A 19,252-nucleotide genomic window follows, 5' to 3' on the forward strand; every position below is an offset into this window, starting at 1 on the left:
ATTCATGAACCTATTGGGAGTGAAAGGCTCCAGGAAAATGCACATGTGGACACACGTTTTAAAATCAAGTGTAGGGGGGCTCACAGACCCCCTTAAGCCCACCCACAGATGCCCCCTTAAGAATCAGGTTTCTGCCCCTGGCTGGGTAATTCAATGGTTAGAGTGTCATCTCTGACACTAAGGTTTTGGGTTCGATCCCAAAGGACACTGAGTTTTTGGAGGATGTCAAACTGCCAGTTTCAGCCCGATCCCCACAAAACCAGCAGTCTGGCATCCGTAGTGCGCAAAGCGGCAGGCAGCGGCCCAAAGGACACTGAGTTTTTTCAAGTCAGGGTACATGCATGCAAGTCAGGGTACATGCATCAATCAATGAATGCGTAAATAAGTGGGACAACAAAAATTGATGTTTTTCACCGAAACTGGTTTGGCTCAGTGGATAGAGCGTCGGCCTGCAGACTGAAGGGTCCTGGGTTCGATTCCAGTCAAGGGCATGTACCTTGGTTGCAGGCACATCCCCAGTGGGGGGCATGCAAGAGGCAGCTGATCGATGTTTCTAACTCTCTCTCTTCCTTCTTCTCTGTAAAAAATCAAAAATATATATATTTTTAAAAATTTATGTTTTTCTCTCTCCTCCAACCTTTCTCTCTACCTCAAATCTATATATGTAAAAGTCTGTGACCAAATGACCGGTGCTATGACACACATTGACCACCAGGGGGGAAGACAACCAATGCAGGAGCTGCCCCCTGGTGGTCAGTGGGTTCCCACAGCGAAGCGCTGCTAGCAATCTTATGAGCAGCGGTAGCAGGCCCAATGGGCTGGGATGAGTGGAGAGACACAGACTCCTCCCCAGCTGCCTGCCGCTTTGCGCCCTACGGATGCCAGACTGCTGGTTTTGTGGGGATCGGGCTGAAACTGGCAGTTTGAAATCCTCCAAAGTGTCCTGGATTTCAAGAGGCACAAGTCAGGCTGAGGGCTCCCACATGCACCGGGCCTCTGGTCAAGAAATAACATGAAATAAAAAGAATAAGACTTTCTAGAGTCTCTGAAACACTAAAAGCTCAGTCCTTTGGTGGCAGAAACAAGCGAAGGCCCAAAGGACACTGAGTTTTTTCAAAAGCTGCTTGGGAATCCACTTTCCCATCAACCTCCTTATCTATATACTAGTGACCTGTTGCAGGACTATTCCTGCAAGACTTCCCGCTGGCTTCCCTCCCACCTCTCCCGCCCCCCTCCCACCTCTCCGGCAGGGACCAGCCGTTCCACCGCCCCTGCAGCCACCAATGCCACTGTCTTCGTGACCATGTGCACTGCCACCACTGCTGCTTGCCTCGCCCCGCCCCACCCAGCATGCACTGCCAGTGCTTTCTCTCCAGCAGCTGCAGCTGCCTTGCTTTCCACTTTTCCTCCCTCTTCCTTCTATGCTGTCTTCAGTCTTCACTCCTCCCTTCCTCTGCATATGCAAATTAACCGCCATCTTTATTGGGTTAATTTACATGCTCGCTCTGATGGGCTGGTGGGCGTGGCTGGTGGGTGTAGTAGCGTGATGGTTAATTTGCATATTACTCTATTATTAGGTAGAATATAAAAGCCTAAGCGACCAATCGACATGCATACGCAATGACCACCAGGGGGCAGACGCTTAATGCAGGAGCTTCCCCCTGGTGGTCAGTGCACTCCCACAGCCAACCTCCCATGGCCCCTCCCCCACCCAATTGGCCAGCCTGATGATCCTGATCAGGGCAGCCAACCTCCTGCAGCCCTTTCCCCTTCCCCATCCCCTACCAGACAACCTCCAACGGCCCTCCCCACCCCAGCCAGCTGGCCAACCTCCTATGGCCCCTCTCCCTGGCCGGCTGGCCCATGGCCCTGATTGGCTGACCAACCTCCCGCCACCCCAATAGCCCCAATTGCTGTCCAGGTCCAGGGCCCCTACTTGTGCACTGGTCTTCTAGTTTTATCAATAAAAAACAGGTGGGGAGCCTGGCTGGGGTGGCTCAGTGCTTGAGCGTTGACCTATGATCCAGCAGGTCATGGTTCGATTCTGGTCAGGGTGTATGCCTGGGTTGTTGGCTGGACTGGGTTCACTATCTGTCCAGCTGCCCCCTGCAGTGCACCGTGTAACCAGTGGGGCTGGGTGAGGCGAGCAGCTGTGGTGGCAGCGGTGGCTGCGGGGGTGGTGGGACGGGCGGGTCCCTGCCAGAGAGATGTGGGGGCGGGACAGGTGGGAGGGAAGCCTGCTGGAAGTCTTGCAGGAATATTCCTGCAACAGGTCACTAGTATAAAGATAAGGAGGTTGATGGCAAAGTGGATTCCCTTGTGGGCTTGATCCGCGCAGTGTGGGGCATGCGGTAGGCCCTGCACCCTCCCAGCTGTCCGGCTCCTTTGGGTTCACCGCTGGACTGGGTTCACTATCTGTCCAGCTGCCGCCTGCAGTGCACCGTGTAGCCAGGCACATGCTGGCAGCATTGTGCAATGTGGCTATTCTGAACCAGAAACCAGCAGCGTTTATGACCAGCTATGAAGTAGTCTGTCCCGCCAGGGCCTGGAGTTATCAAGTTTCAAAGGATTTTTTGTCCGCCAGAGATGGCACAGTGATAATGATGGCAGAGCTCCTGCGCACTCAGGACAGGCCCTGTGCTCAGTGCTTTGTGTGAACTATCTACACGAATCTCTGCAAAACCCGTGGGTTGGGGTGGTTATCACTGTTCGACGTATGAGGAAACTGAGGCTGGGAGCCCTCAGAAGTCTCGCCGAGCTGACCATTTGTGGCTGCAGGATCTGAACGCCAGTGGCGCACTCCAGATCCCCCTTTTCTCCATTTCCACCGACTCTGCCACCACCTGCGTGCAACTCAATGGCTCTCCAGGGCCCAGGGCCCAGGGCCCAGACTGGCCTTCGCCACACCTGTCTGCAGTTAGGGGTTCGCCAGCGAGAGAGGCGGCAGAGAGCCAGGTGAAGGCCCTCAGCCAGGGGCACGCCAGGCCCGGGAGTGAGGGTGGGGCTGAGGATCTTTAGGAAAGTGGTCCGAGCGCCCCCGCCCGCCTGCTCACGTGTGTGTGTGTGTGTGTGTGTGTGTGTGTGTGTCCGGTGAAGACCCCGTGTTTCCCCCCCCTCCCCCGGAGCCCAGGCCGGGAGCCCCACTCCCTCCCGCCCGGCCCGGGACGCGCGCCCGGCGCGCCGGGAAGCCCCGCCCGGCCGATGCCCCTCCTCCGGGAAGGTAAGCGCCACCTTCCCGGGAGCGGCCGGGAGCCCGGTCCGCGGCGCCCCGCCCCTCGCGAGTAGTGGCCGGGCGTCCCGGCCGCGCCTCACTCGGGCTCCCGCGCCGCCGCCCGCTCACCTGCGCCCGCTGCCGCCCCCGGTGCGCGCCGCCAGCCGCCGCCCGCCCGCCCGCACCCCGGCGCCACCATGCACTCGCTCTTCAAGAAGAGAAACAAAGGCAAATACAGCCCCAAGGTGCAGACCCGGAGGTGAGGAGGCGCCGCACACCCTCCCGGAGCCGCGCGCGGCGGGGGCGGGGGCGGAGGTCTGCGGGGAGCCGGTCCCCCCGGAGGCCCGGAGGGCGCGCACTGAGCCCGGAGTGCGCGGGCCACCTGAGAGCTGGGGATTCCGGCGGCGATGGGGATGGGCTGGGCGTCCTGGGGAAAACACGGAATCCGGCGGCACAGAGAGTTCTAGAGCCCCGAGAACACCGACTTAGCGCCCGGAGGGCGGGAGCTGAACTGGGGGTGTAGGCGACCTCCGTCTCCCAGGAGCGCCCTGGCGCCGAGGAGCACCGCCCGGGTGGGGAGTGGTGTGTCTCGAGACGCTACACCCGAGGCCGGGTGGGGGGACCTAGGAGACGCTGTCTGGGGGCGCACGGGGGCGGGTACATGAGCTGGGGTGTGGGAGGGGGCGTTTCCCTCCCTCGGAGAGTGCGCAGGTGCTCCGGCGTTGGGAAGCCTAGAGGTGGGGGTGCCCCCACCCCCCTGCGCCCGGTGGGTGTGGGGTCGATCGGGTTGGGGCGCACAGGCTGAAACACCTCCCGTTCCCGCTCCCCGGCGGCAGCCGAGCCGGGGTCTGCGCTGCGGCGGGCGGGGTCCGGACCTCCTCCTGGCCGCGCCTCCCTGCCCCCCCACAGCCCCGAAACTGGCGGCGTCTCTGAGCCCGGGGTTCCCAGGGCGGGCTGGAAGGGAATGACATGTCTTGATGTGTTTGTGTTGAGACGGCAGCCCACGTCCGTTTTGATAAGCCTAATGTATTCACTTAATAACCGGTTTAAGGGAGCCTCATGGAGATGCTGAGATTGAGGGAGGGGGCGGGACTTCGGGCTGCCTCGTCCCAGCTGAAGGGAAAATGGGGGTGGGGCTCCCATTTAGGAGAGAGCACTTTTCTAAATGTCTCCCTACAAGGGGCTCCTCCGGGCAGGTGGGGCACTCAGAGCTGCACAGCCCACCTGCCTGGGTGTCCTCCCCAAGGTGCACTCACCCATCCTTGACCCTGAGCTGCTCCTAACTCCCTCCCAGGCCCCAGATGAAGGTAAGGAAACGCTGGCCAGAGCCCCCACCCTGCCCCTGTGGTCCAGCCCAGGCAGACCTGTTTGACAAGTGCTGTGGGGCCCGGGTGCTGGCTGCTGGCGCAGGGCGTGTGGGCACAGCCCTTTCAGAAACTGCACTGCCCAGTGATCCCACCCGCCCCCACCCCTCCGCTGGGCTGTCTCAAGCTCAGAGGCCTTTCTTTCCCTCCCCTCCAAGGCTCCCCCCAAGCCGGCCCCTTGGTCTTTCACAATCCCAGACATGGGGCAGCGCCCTGCACACTGCTCCTCTGTGCCTGAGTCCAGCTGGCTCTCCAGCTCAGCTGGGGTCCCGTCCAGTCCCTGAGCTGTTCTCTCGGACATTGCACAATTGCATGCTCTGTGCCAGCCACAGAGGACTGTGCTGTTCTCCCTCCATCAAGACGCGGGCCCCTCCAGTCCTTCATCCCAGGAGATGGGCCAGGCCTCGCCCTGCATCCAGTCCCCCAAGGCCTGGGCTTGGGCCTAACAGAAGGTTATAATAAATCCAGACAAACTGAGAGGGACATGGCCTTTCCGGCAGACGTAGGAGGAAAGGATTCCCATCCTTTATGGCTGGGGGGACTCGGTGGGCCTGGGGTGGCAAGGACACTGGGTGCTGCCCCTCTCCAGACTCCTAGCCCAAGGCAGCCACCCTCTGCCCTTGGCTGGCTGACCTGATGGATCCGAGATCTCAGCTTTGAGGTGTCTTTCTCCGGAAAGCCTTGGTTCTCTCCCCAGGAGGGAGGGAAAGACTTCCTTTGAGCTCCCATCCTTGCACACAAGTCACAGCCCTGAGGAGGGGCCAGGTGCTTCTCCGAGTGGTCTCAACTGCCCCGTGCACCCCTCTGCCTTTTCCTCTCCCTGGGGTCAAGTTCATGGACTGGATCATGGGGAGGGGGGGCAGCCTCTTACCTATTCTCTCAACAAGAATCTTTGGGCATTAGCCTGTACTTGTAGCTCAAAGATGTGGTCACAGGTCAAGGGGCACAGGTCCCCGAGTTATTCTTTCACCCTGAGTTTCTGGGGGTCTTCTTGATTGCCAGTGAGATTCAGCATGGTCTGGTGGGTGGGAGCTTTGGCCCTGGGCAGAGTGTCTCGCTTCTGATTGTGGCTTTGCCGCTCCTGCTGTGGGCAAGCGAGGGAACCTCTCTGAGCCTCAGATTTCTCGTCTGCAAAGCAGGAATGGCGCCAGTCTCTCCTACATGGGGCTCCTGCGAGGAGCAAACGTGACAACAGAGACAAGGCCTCTAGCACGTCAGAGGCGCCCAGACAGTGGGCCAGCATCGCCGCCCCAGCTGAGGGGACCCCGGAGCAGGAAGCTGTGACCTTCACACCCAGGCGGTCATGGCTTTGAGCTGCCGGAGTGGGAACTAGCGAACAGGGTGCCTCCACGGAGAAAAGGAGAAAACGGCTCCTCCCTGTTTGTCAGCCTCTCAGCAGCTGAAACTGGGGAGGGCCGGGACAGGGTGTGAACAGCTCGGCCGCTCCTGTCACCCCGGTTCCTAATGACAGGTGTGGGAGCTGCTGTTCACCCCCGAGCTAATGACAGGGTCAGCGCTGACGGTGCAGGTCACCACGGCCTGGGAGGGTTCGGAGGGGATCTTCCTGCTCTGTGGCTGACTTCAGCCCTGAACAGCCCTTACTTCCTGGCGGTACAATCTGGGGTGAGCTGCTTGGCCTCTCTGTGCCCCTGTGTTCTCACCTACACAGTGGGCACAAGCAGAGTGCCCCCCCTTCCGTGATATGGCTAGCATGAGGCCCAAATGAAATAATTTAGGGAGGGTTAAGATTTATAGGAGGCCTCAGTCCATGGCAGCTATAATGAGCCTAATTATTGAACAAATGCACTTACTGTGTGCCTGAACTGGTCAGGATATGCTTTGCACAACTCCTGGGGTGAGGCGTGGGGGGATGGGAAGGAAACATGCACAATCTCCCTGCACTTGATTGACGGAGCTATGCTAATTACAACCATGGTTACAGGACTGGGTTTCAGGGGGAGGGGGAGGCGTACGCAGGGGGAGGGGTAAGTTGTCCCCAGCAGGATATAGAACTGGGCAGACGTTTTAGCCTAGTGGCTCTAGTGTTCCCTAACAGGTCTGAAGTGAGCACTGTTAGAGACCTCAGAAATCACGGAGGACTTCCTGGGGAAGGCGTCTAACCTTTCGAGGGGAGGCATGGAGGGGTGAAGATCCAGCTCTGAAGTTAGACTGACTTCTGCCCATTTGATTTTGGCAAAGAAAGTTGACCTTGCTGAGCCTCAATTTTCCCATCTGTAAAATGGGACTGATCTTGCTCTTCCACCCAGACCTGGGTCCCAGCGAGCACGCTGTAGCCTGGCCTGGTCTCCTGACATCACAGGTTGCTGCGGGAATGGCTCAGTCCTAATGCGGGGAACCTGTGTGGGAGGCAGGGCCCAAGGCTTTGCAGGTTGGTGAAAGGGACATGTAACCTCCCAGAAGCCGGCTGAGGTATCCTGAGCCTCTTGGTGGTTAAGAGCACAGACTCTGATGGCCAGGTGTGAGTTCAAGCCCGTCCCGAGCTGTGTGAGCGTGGGCAGGACACGTAACATCTCTGGGTCTCAGTTTTCTCATCTGGGAAATGGGAGGGATGATAGCAACCCTTTAGCTGGTGAAGTCAAATGTGGGTGATAAGCCCCGCCCCAGGCCTGGCTCAGGGAGTGCTCAGTGAACCCTAGCAGCCAATGTCAGTAATCGCACACGGCTGTGAAGGTAAGGACCGGGCTAAGCCACAGCTGACCAGGCAGCTGGTCTCCTTCCAGCTGTGGAGGCTGCAGCCTGGGTGGGGCATGGGGTCAGCTGACTCCCAGACATTCACGTGGACCCTCCCATCCCCCCTTAAGCAGACACATGGAGAGACACACATGCACACGCTTGTTAGGGACAGCTGGAAAGCCTGACTGATTTGACGGGGAGGCTTTCCCTGTAGTAAAGCCTGCCTCCAGCCGTCTGGGTGATTGCATTGCAGTGATCTGACCAGCCTTCTCTCAAGCACCTCCTGTGTGCCTGGCACGGCCAAGGATGTTACAGCATCCCATCCTAACTGTGCCTGCTATTCGTGGTGGCATCCTATGTCGCAGGGGGTAACGCTGAGGCCAAGAGTAAAGGCATTCACTTGGGGGTCACAGCTCACGATAGCTCATGTTGGGGACACAGGGGCCCCTGAGTAAGGAAACTAGGTCTCTCCACCAGGACCTGGGGCTGGTGGCAGCTGACCAGGCACTGCCCCCAGCCAGTCATTTGGCTTTCGTTTTCGCTCATTCCGCCCAGCCATCTTTTCCTTCTCTGGTCTCTCTGGCTTTGCCCTCACTTGCCCAGTCCTCCTCTTGGCAGAGGGAATGAGACCTGATACATTAGATTAAGAACAGAACCAACTGAGCCTAGGATGGCTGCTACTGGCGGCATTTCAGGCATTGTCGGGAGTTTGTGAGCTTTGCATCCTGCATCTCATTGGAGACAGGGAGTTTTGGGGGGAGAGGCTTAGCTCAATTCATATCACCGGGGCCACCCCCTGCGAGGGGGGGGCATCTGGAGGGTCCTGAGGGGAGAGGGGAGAAGCTGCCTTGAGAGCATTGCCAAGGTTCCTGGTCAAGGGAGGCGGAGCTTCCATCTTGCCACTGCCATCTGCATCCTCCCTCCCCGCCTGCCCCGGCCTGTCCCAGCGATGGAGCTGGAAGAGGGAAATCGCCTCAGGGCTTTGTTCTCTGCTTCTGGTTGGTGTGCTGTGTGACAGCCTCCTGGGTCTGGGGAGGGAGGCCCCTGGCTGCTCGAGGTCTCTAGGCAGGCTGGAGCCGCCTGCCGCCTGAGCCCTGACCTTTCCCCCACTTCTCCCTGCCTCCTGGTAGCAGCCCAGGCTGGGCCACCAGCCCCTCCTGCTTGGCACCTTAGTAGCCTTTTCACACTTTCTGCCTCCATCCCAGCAACCTGTCCCTTCTCCCCGGGCACCCAGGGAGCTCTTTGTAAGAGCAAGTCCGATCCTGCCCCCTGTAGCTCTAACCCCTGCCCCAGGCTTCCCTCTGCCCTCAGGCTCTGGGAGCTGCCCTGCACAGCATGAATGCGGACCGTTCCCCCTCACCTTTCCGCACCGCGTCCAGCCACTGGGCCTTTGCCTCGCTGTCCCCCCTGCCTGGAATGCTCTTCCCACCCATCTTCACTTCCTTGCTTGTCTTCCTCTTCCACGGTTCTTCTTCGCTGCTCCTGGGGAAAGCCCTGTCCAAGCTCTCTGCTGGGGCAAACTCACCTTCTGTATCGTCTCACCACCTCCTGTGTGACTCTCGTCTCAGCAGCCATTGGGCTGTGTGGTAGCTGAATGGGGATGAATGTGTGTCTCCCCTGAGATGGGCTGGTGCAGTCCATGTGTAGAGTGAATGAACGAGGGTGAGCTAAGATCCTCTCCCTCCTAAAACATCTCACAGGAACACACACACACACACACACACAGAGGATGGAGCTGGGTTTTATCTGTAGACAGAAATCTGAAGGCCAGAGCAGAGTGCCCACTGCCCCCTGCCCCCATCCAGTTACCTCTGTGAGTTTAGCAAACAGAGGGCAGCAACAATACAGGGTGGGAAGTTAAGACTGTGGAGGCAAAGGGTCTGAGCCAGCCGGGAGGAGGAGGCATCTCAGAAGAGAAAGCACTGAGGACGAGGTGCATCCTCCTGCCTAAGCCTGCAGTGATAGCGTGTTGCAAAGTAAAAGCAAGGTGTGGAGGGTGCAAAGAGTATGTTGTGTACATTTTTTTAAAAATATTTTTTTATTGATTTCAGAGAGGAAACAAGAGAGATAAAAAACATCGATGATGAGAGAGAATTATTGATCGGCTGCCTCCTGCATGCCTCCCCTCCCCCCACTGGGGATCGAGCCTGCAACCCAGGCATGTTTCCTTGACTGGAATTAAACATGGGGCCCTTCAGTCTGCAGGCCAATGCTCTATCCACTGAGCCAAAGCAGCCAGGGCTGTTGTGTATATTTTAAATATATACATACAACACAATTCTATACAGTGTTTCTTTTTTTTTTTTTAATATATTTTATTGATTTTTTACAGAGAGGAAGAGAGAGGGATTGAGAGTTAGAAACATTGATGAGAGAGAATCATCAATCAGCTGCCTCTTGCACACCCCCCACCAGGGATGTGCCCACAACCAAGGTACATGCCCTTGACCGGAATCGAACCTGGGACCTTTCAGTCCTCAGGCCGATGCTCTATATCCACTGAGCCAAACCAGTTTTGGCTCCATACAGTGTTTCAAGATGCAGACAGAGCTACCGGTATGCATTGAAATGTAAAACAGGCTTAGGAAGAAAGCAGCAGCTCCAAAATGAACGCCAGCCTCAAGGGGGGGCCTAAGGGATCATGAACAACAAACAACATTTTATTTCTTTTTAAACAAAATCTGAAGCAAATCATCAGCTAAATTGTGGTGGATTCTTTTCAGGACTTTCTGCATGTTCGAGTTAGGTCATGGGTTTTCAAGTTTTTTCTGGTGAGGGGTGGGACGGCCAAGGAGAGCTGGCAGAGGAGGGGAGCCCAGCATCCTACAGCTCAGCGTCCCATCAATAGGAAAAGGAAGGATCTGGGGGAGGGAAGGGAAGGGGCCTCAGGACGGTAAGGTGCTCAGGCATGGGAGGCAAGAATGGTGGTCAAGCCGGGAGGTTCCGGATGGGGCCTCTGGGGATGGGGGTGTGAACATATAAGAGTCTCTGAGGTTGAGGCCTAGCTTGAGACAACTGTCCTAACTTATCATTGTTGTCTTTCTTAGACAATACTCCCTCATCTCTCTTTTCCAGGCGAGGCTCAGAGTCCCAGTATTCTGCCCAAGGACTCTCAGCTGCACTGACCTGAGCATTCCTAGCTGGGAGCAGGCAAGCCAGCTGGCAGGGGCCACAGCTGGCCGCTGGTCCATCGTTTCCTGGACGGAGGGGTTTTGCCAGGTCCTTGTGAGATAAACACACACAGGGCAGTGGCTGGCAGCTCCACCCGCTGCCTGCTGACCCTGGAAGGCTGCAGAGCCGCAGGAAACAGTCGTGTGCAGAATTCTTTGTTGTCCCAGGTGCCTGGGCTCTGATTTCAGACTCAGCCTTTTAAGGTTTCTCCATCCAGGGTAGGGGGACTCTGCTTCCAGTTCACGGTGCAGGAAGGATTCTGAGTCTGTGCCTCCAGGAGCAGAGTCGGTTCCAGAAGAAGAGCTTGACTCTTCCCAACTATGGGCAACTAACTCCCCGTGTTACTGAGGGGGAAGCTGAGGCCGGATGGCAGGGGTGGGGGGCAAGGTGGGCAGAGTGGGAAAAACCTGGGTTTGGGAGTCAAGAACTCACCTTCCAGGTCCAGCTGTGTCACTTGCCAGCTGTGCCACGGCCATATTCCTGTCCCTCTCTGGGATTTGTCCTTTTTAAATTTTTTTTTAAAACCTCATCTGAAGATATGTGTTTTTTTGAAAAAAAATATTTATTGATTTTAGAGAGGAAGAGATAGATAGAAACATCAATGATGAGAGAGAATCATTGATTGGCTGCCTTCTGCACGCCCCTAGTGGGGACCGAGCCCACAACCTAGGCATGTGCCCTTGACGGGGAATCGAACTTGGGACCCTTCAGTCCAAAGGCCAACGCTCTATCCACTGAGCCAAACTGGCCAGGGCTGAAGATATGTTTTTATTGATTTTAGAGAGAGGAAAGGAGAGAGAGAAACATCAATAAGTTGCCTCATACACACCCCAACAGGGGCTAAAACCCTTGAGCTAGGTGTGTGCCCTGACTGGGAATCAAACCCGCAACCTTTTGGTGTCCAAGATGATGCCCCGACTAGCTGAGCCACTGGCCAGGGCTGGGATTTGCTCTTCATCACTGGAGTCCACGCTTCATGAAGGCAGGGACTTTGCATGCTGAGTGGTTGCTCCCAAACCCCCAGAATAGTGCCTAGCTCATGGCAGGTGCTCAGCAAACAGTGGAGAGAGGCCCGTTTTGAATTGGGGAGTTGGTGGCATGTGGGGTTGTGGAGAGGACTGGCGATGATATGTCAAGCATCAAGCACATAGTAGAAGCTTAATAAAGGGAGACCTGTACTCCTTATCCAGTGGTCTTAAAGCAGGAATGCTGTCCTAACACATCTCGGGGCGCCAAGAACAGCTTGAGCTCTGTTTAAACCTTGCAAAAATCTTCAAGACATGCCCTGGAGTTAACAAAAAGCAACTTGAATTTCTGTGTGTGTCCAAAACATATGCCAGACACAACAGAGGTGGTGAGGCCTTCCCTACGCAGAAACAGACTAGGCCATGAAGCAGCCGTAGTTACTACACCAACAGCCCTCTCCACCTCACTTCCCCAGGACTAATAGCTGGGTGTGGAGAAATTTACTGCCTAATTACCTTAGAAGTTTCTGGTAAGGAGGATATCAGTCAATTGACCAATCAATCTGGTATTTATTGGCTACTTCCTGCGTCCTGCTTTCTCACAAGACTTCCTTCCTGTAGAGATCGAGGATTTGTCCTCAGTCTGCTCCCTCTAGTCCTGTAACACATTGCTGTGGGTTGTTTTCTCATTCCCACCCTGCTTGCACATTAGAATCATGGGAGGAGCTATAAAAAGCAATGGTCAGGCCCTGTTGAAGACCAGTTGAGTCAGAATCTTTAGGGTTACAGCCAGATTTCAGTCTTCAAAAAAAAAAAAAAAAAAAAAAGAGCCCTAACTCATTTGGCTCAGTGGATAGAGAGTCGGCCTGTGGACTGAAGGGTCCCAGGTTTGATCCCGGTCAAGGGCATGTACCTTGGTTGTGGGCACATCCCCACTATCTTGGTGTGCAGGAGGCAGCTGATCAATGTTTCATATCGATGTTTCTAACTCTCTACCCCTCTCCCTTCCTGTCTTTAAAAAAATCAAAATATTTTTAAAAAAATTGATTTCAGAAAGGAAGGAAGAGATAAAGGGAAGTAAAAGCATCAATAATGAGAGAAAATGATTGATCTGCTGCCTCCTGCACACCCCTCACTGGGGATAGAGCTCAAAACCCAGATATATGCCCTGACTGGGAATTGAACTGTGACCTGTTGGTTCATAGGTCATTGCTCAGCCACTGAGCCACATCAGCTGGGCAAGATTTCAGTCTTTTGATGTACAGCCAGAGGTGTGAACAACATATTTACATTCACTGCCTTGCTCCATCTTGTATTAGAGTTATGTACACACCTTGTTTTCTCCTTCAGTAGCAGTTTCCCAGTCTATTCTTGTATTCTCAATCATCCCCTAACATTTTGTTTCAGATATATATCTTATAAAATGGCCTAGAGCTGGCTTTTGTTTTATTTCTATCCTAGAGGCCTGGTGCACGAAATTCATGCATGGGGAGTGGGGGGAGTTGTCCCTCAGCCCAGTCTGCACACTTTCCAATCTGGAACCCCTCAAGGGATGTCCGCCTAAACAGACAGTCGGACATCCCTCTCACAATCTAAGACTGCTGGCTCCCAACCACTCATTTGCCTGCCAGCCTGATCACCCCTAACCACTCCCCTGCCAGCCTGATCAACTCCTAACTGCTCCCCTACTGGCCCAGTTGCCCCTAACTTCCCTCCATTGTCAGCCTGGTCACCCCTAACTACCCTCACCTGCCAGCCTGGTTGCCCCTAACTGCCCTTCCTGTAGGCCTGGTTGCCCCTAACTTCCCTCCATTGTCAGCCTGGTCACCCCTAACTACCCTCACCTGCCAGCCTGGTTGCCCCTAACTGCCCTCCCTGTAGGCCTGGTTGCCCCTAACTTCCCTCCATTGTCAGCCTGGTCACCCCTAACTACCCTCACCTGCCAGCCTGGTTGCCCCTAACTGCCCTTCCTGTAGGCCTGGTTGCCCCTAACTTCCCTCCATTGTCAGCCTGGTCACCCCTAACTGCCCTCCCTGCAGGACTGGTTGCCCCTCCCTTTCAGGCCTGCTCCCCCCCAACTGCCCTCCTCTGCAGGCCTGATTGTCCCTAACTGCCCTCCCCTGCAGGCCTGGTTTCCGCCCCCCCCCCCCCCTTCCAACTGCCCTACCCTGCTGACCTGATTGCCTACAACTGCCCACCCCTGCTAGCCATCTTATGGAGGCCATCTTGTGTGTTGGAGTGAAGGTCAATTTGCACATTACCTCTTTATTAGATAGGATTGCACTTTGATTGGCCAACAGACCATCCAGACACATAGCATATTAGGCTTTTATTATATAAGATTCTCATCTGAAAATCTTTATCTTTTAACTGGCAAGTTTAACTCATTTACATTTATTGTAATAACCCATGTGTTTGGAACTATTACTGCCATATTGATTTGTATTCCTTCTTATTATGTTTTCTTTGTGTTCTTTTCCTGCATTTTAGTGGATTGAGTTATATTTTCACAATTAAAATTAGGATTTAAGGCCTGAATGGACAGAACAAATGAAAATACCCTGACCCAGGGGTTCTGAATCTTTGTAATTATAGTTATTGAGGTGCTTTCTTAATCCTACCTATAAACCTTTGGACAATAAGGACTTTCTCATTTTTTAGGGAGCCCTTCTGTAGCCCTTAATTCCAGGCCTTGCCTACACATGGGACTCAATAAATAGGTGTTAAATTGAGCATTTTACAGCTTGTCTTCAACAGCTCCTGTCTGCAGGGGCTTGGTAATGCAGATGGGCCTGTCGCAGGGCCTGTCCCAGGGCCTGTATGAAGGGCAGCGGTATGAGAGAGAGAGTTGGCGGATGAGGGTGAATATTTACTCAGCAATAATTGAGTATTTACAAATATTGTCTACATAGAAACCAGCTGGGGTGGCAGCAGCCACCAGCTTAGAAATGAACCCTGTGGCGCCAGGCAAGTGGCCCCTCCTCCCTGAGCTCAGTCTTCATCTGCGGTGGGAGCAGTAATAGTACCGATGGGTGGTTATGAGGATCAGGGCGGGAACCTGTGTCAAGCACCAGATAGGGTGTGGCCCGGGGAGGTGTTTCTTTCATGCTGTCTGCCCGCCTCCCCACCACAAGGCCTGCGTGGAGGGACAGGCTGAGAGCCCCCCATGGTGTCTTCTTAGGAAGGTGACTCATCTCCTAGGTTTTCCCACCACTGGCATTCACTGTTCTGATGAAGATGTCAACAAGATGGGAATCCCTGCGTCCCCCCTGGGGGGCGAACGCCTTGCTGCGTCGTCCCATCTCCTACCTCCCCGATGTCTCCCCCTCTGTTTGTGGATCTGTATCGATGTCCCCATGTTCTGAGGAGGTGACTCTGGAGCTTGTAAAAATTCTGGCACCATTGCTTCCCCGCTGTGTGGCCTTGGGCAAGTCTCTAAACTCCTCCGAGGAGCCTCGGTTATCTTCATCTGGAAAAGGGGGAGACAGGGTTGTTGACTGCTATAAAATGTCTGCTCAATTCAACACCTATTTATTGAGCCCCAAGGCTTTGAATTAAGGGCTACAGGAGGGCCCCTCAAACGTGAATAAGTCCTATTGTCCAGAAGTTATAGGCAGGATGAAGAAAGCTCCTCTGTGACTATAAGGATGCCTCCCTCCTAGGGCTGTCATTTCAATGGGTGGTGCATGAAAGGGCTGAGCAGGCCATAGGCACCTAGTAGGTGCTCTTACTGTCTTATAAATATTCGTATTCACCAGTCATTTCCTGAGTGCCTGCTGCACTGGCCTTTGTGTCAGGGACGGGACTATGTCCGGGAGTGACAAGCCTTCGCTCTCTCAGCCAGGTAGTGTTTAAAGGAGGTGGAGACTGGGGCCACCCAGCACCCTAGGTGAGCTTCCCCCCAGTTCTGGGGGTTTCTAGGGAGGCACTCAGGCCTTGGCTGGCCCTGGGGGCAGGCAGGACCCACCCAGAAGAGCATGACAGCAGCAGGAGGCCAGGACCCTTCTATGGCTCGGGGAGGAGCAAGGTTGGTTCCCGGGAGAGGTGTGCACCCCTTTACATTCCAGACATTCCACGGCGGGTGCCTCCTGCTCCTGCGTGCTCCTGCACACGCCCACTGAGGCACCATTAACCTGGAAAGGGAGGAGCTGCGGACGTGTTCACGGGCTGGAACGTGGGGCCTGACTGGGGCCTGGCAGTCAAGGTGGCTTTGGCCAGGGAGGGAGAGCTGTCATCTCTACACACAGAAAGCAGAGTTGTGGCCGATGAGGTATGGAACATACTGTGCAGGAAGGGACAGCTGGAGGGGTTATGGGGTGTGACCTGTTCCCTGGAGTGGCGGTTCAGGAAAGGGACCATTCTCCCGGCGGGAGGAGGGATGGCTGGGCAGCAAGCCAGGTGCCCTGGTTCTGCCCATGCTGTGGGTAAGGATGCTGCAGCTCTGGGGCCTGGAAAAGGGTGTTGGGCTGCATTCTGCATGCCCAGGCACCCCACACCCAGGCACCATGCTCTGTTGGGCAAAATGGGAGTCTAGGATTGTTTTGAAGCAGGCAGGAGGGATCCATTGACATGACTCGGCCCCAGGCAAGTGTCTGGCCAGCCTGTGCTGGTCTGGTGGGAGAGTGGCAGGGAGCAAAGGGAGTGGCTATTTATTATGCATCTCTAGGTGCCAGGCAGATGCTCCGAGCATCCATCAGCCTCTTTAAAGCAAAACAGATAGTTGCTATGGGCTTAGAGCAAAGTGGTCCAGACGCCTCAGAGTTATCCGAGCCGTGCCCTCCTGTACAGTAACCACTAGCCGTGTGAGATGTGCTCAGAACAGTGTATGTGCCGCGTATGGAAACTACATGCCAGACTTCAAAGAAGTAGTGTGAAAAGAGGAGTCTGAAATCTCTCATTAATAGTGTCCTATTGGCTGCCTGTCAATATAATATTTAGATATGTTAGGTTGAAAGACATACCTTTAAAAAAGGTAAGTGTACCTGTTTCTTTGGACTTTTTTCATGTGGCTACTGGAAAGTAAACTACAAATGTGGCACATTCAGTTCTTTTGGACAGTGGTGGCCTTGAACTCAAAGTGACATAGTAACCCCCCCTCCCCAACCCCCAAAATGTTTCCCAGCTATTGAATGTGTCTTCCTGTTTGCTGCTTGGCCAGCTGATGCCATAATCCCATTGTACGGATGAGGAAACGAAAGCCACTGAGATAACACACATTGTTACTCCAAACACCCGGAGAAGTTCATTTGGCTGTTGCTGGGACAAGCTCTGTCCTGGACACCGTGGACATGGCAGTGAACAAAATAGACAAAAGCCCCAGCAACTAGCCTTCGTGATGCACCAGCCCCGGCCTCGGCTCTTTACAAGGATTGTCTCTGTGAATTATCTGAACCATCTGGGGTGGGATCGATTCTTATTCCCAGTTCACAGATGAGAAAACTGAGGCACAGAGAGGCAAAGGAACCTGCTTAGCCCACACCACAGTCTGCATTCTTTCCCCATGCCAGCTGACTCAGCCCTCCTCCCTGCAGGCAGGATAGAGAACAGGCCAGTTGGTTTAGAGAGAGCTGACGGCAGCCAGCAAGGGGGCTCTGCTGTGGATTGGAGGGCTGGCCAGTCATGGTGTCCTTGGAGGGCCTGGGTCTCTCCTGGGGGCAGGGGACTGGAAAGCAGGTACTTCTGGGAGCCATAGGGTCCAGGGAGGAGGTGGAAAGACCAAGTAGGACAACTGGGCTTGTGGTCAGGAGACTGAGTCTCAGCGGGGGTGGCCCTGGAGGTGACCCGAGAACAGAGACCCACAGAGGCCATGGCACGTGCAAAGGCCTTGAAGCAGGAAAGAGCCCCAGGACCTTAGGAAGTGAGGCCAGGCGCAGGGAGGAGGGCTGGGGGCGAGAGCGGCTGGTTCTCGGGGCCCAGGGGCCTGGGCAGGAGGGTAAGCTCTATTCTGAGAGCACTGGGGAGCACTGGCTAGTCTGAAGCCGGATAGGTGTTTGCTTGGCTGCATTGTTGAAAGATCTCTCTGACAAATGTGCTGACGTTGGCTCCAGGAGGCAGGAGTCGAGGTGCAGGGGGGTGGTTGGGGTGGGAGGTGGTTGGGGTGGCCGTTGCCCGGGTCCGGCTGAGCGGCGGCAACCTTGATCAGGTGGAAACCGTGGGGCAGAGGGAGGACAGAAGCACTGAGAGCTGTTACCAGGTGGAGCCGGTGGAGGAAGAGATGGGGATCAGGGCGGTTGTTGGGGTTCTGCTTGAACAACTGGGTAGACGGGCCTTCCCCACCCTCCCTTCTGTGGGTCCCTCCTGCAGACGGCAGTGTTCCCGGAGCAGCAGAAACCCCATCCTGGAAACACCCTGCACACCTCTCGTCCCCGAACCTGTAGAGCGAGCCTTAGCCCAAACTCACGATGGGTCAGCCGGGCCGGGCCTGGCGTCTGCATCCCCCCAGCGGCCTCATTGCCCGCACTCGTGCAGCAGCCTCGGAGGAGGCATTTCCAAATGTTGAGGTTCCTTGTGAATTCTTCACCCCCGGGTGAGGCAACATCCCTGAGACAGAGCCAGAGCGGGTCTGGGCTCGCGCGCACATCGGTGTGAATGGTGTGGGTAGCCTGCGGTCTTTAGCTCCTCGCTGTCAGTCGGTTCTGATGTTGGCCCCGGCTGCTGGCTTCTATCAGCTCCTTAAAAGGAGCCCAGATCCCTGGGCTGTGACCTCTGGTGGCAGCAGAGAGCCTTGGCTCTCCCACAAGCCATCGCTTTATGTCTATCCTCTCAATGAACCCCCACCCCAGCTCTGTGGTGTGTGCGCTGCCATGACCCCCATTGACAAATAGGGAAACCGAGGTCCAGAGAGGCTAATTTGCAGCTTAAAAGGACTGAGCCAGGATGTAAATCCAGGACATGGGCCTTAACCCCCAGGTTGTAACTACCTAGAGCTGTACTGCAGGAAAGGGTGGGGGCATCGCACGGAACCAAGGCAAGAGGCGACTAATGGGTCCTCGAGACACCTGGGTTCTCTTTCTTTGTCCACATGAAGCATCCACGGTGATCTCAGGTGCCACCTCTGTCCATATATATAAATATATATTTATTTATTTATTTTTAAAATATTTTTATTGTTTTCAGAGAGGAAAGGAGAGGGGGAGAGAGATAGAAACATCAATGATGAGAGAGAATCATTGATTGGCTGTCTCCTGTACGCCCCCACCTGGGGATGGAGCCTACAACACGGGCATGTGCCCCTGACCAGGACTCTTCAGTCCGCAGGCCGACACTCTATCCACTGAGTCAAACCAGCCAGGGCCCCATGTACTTGATGGCTCAATGACCAGACCATGGGCCATCCTGGGCCACAGCGGATGTCACGTGGCCCTGGGTTCTAATCCCAGCTCCCCACTGTGACCGCTTGGCTGTGAGTGGCCACCGGTAAAGCAGGTCGGACTGTGGTTATTGGATTTCTAACTCCCCAGGACAGAGCCAGGGTACCTGACGCCTGTGAGGCTCCCAGGCCCGCTCCCCACAGCCCCGGCGCTCCAAGCACGTCCAGGGACACAAAGAGGTGCCTGTTCTGGTGCCTGTGGGCGCAGGCCCAAAACCTTGTTTGTGCCTGAGTGTGTCCTCAAAGCCAGCCCTGGCCAGCCTGCACCCCGTCTCTCCCTTCTTGTGCCTGAAGTCTCATGTGCAGACCAGGCCTAATAAACAGGGCTGCTTGTCACACCTGGGACAGGACCTGGGCCTGCACTCACCCCACACTCCGGCTTCCTCAGCCTGGGAGAGGAGGACCAGGGCTGATTCTCTGGAGAAACGGCGCCAGCTGCCCTGTGAGGGCCTCACCTGGCTTGTGAACTCACCTGCAG

The 19,252-nt window shown here is 55.4% G+C and overlaps 1 protein-coding gene across 5 annotated transcripts in view; it reads left to right on the forward strand.

Annotated features, from left to right (window-relative positions):
• Positions 1 to 3,322: 3,322 nt before the first annotated feature.
• The window catches only part of PPL (periplakin), a 48,900-nt gene continuing 32,970 nt past the window's right edge, over positions 3,323 to 19,252 (forward strand). For 3 of the 5 annotated variants that reach the window (XM_045571315.1, XM_045571316.1, XM_045571317.1), the window contains exon 1: positions 3,350 to 3,470. In XM_045571315.1, the coding sequence (XP_045427271.1) occupies positions 3,409 to 3,470 (62 nt within the window). In that variant the 5' untranslated portion in view covers positions 3,350 to 3,408. The other 2 variants (XM_045571314.1, XM_036409024.2) reach the window with 2 other exon arrangements.

This window comes from Pipistrellus kuhlii, unplaced genomic scaffold (assembly GCF_014108245.1).
Source record: "Pipistrellus kuhlii isolate mPipKuh1 unplaced genomic scaffold, mPipKuh1.p scaffold_m20_p_4, whole genome shotgun sequence".
NCBI lineage: Eukaryota > Metazoa > Chordata > Mammalia > Chiroptera > Vespertilionidae > Pipistrellus > Pipistrellus kuhlii.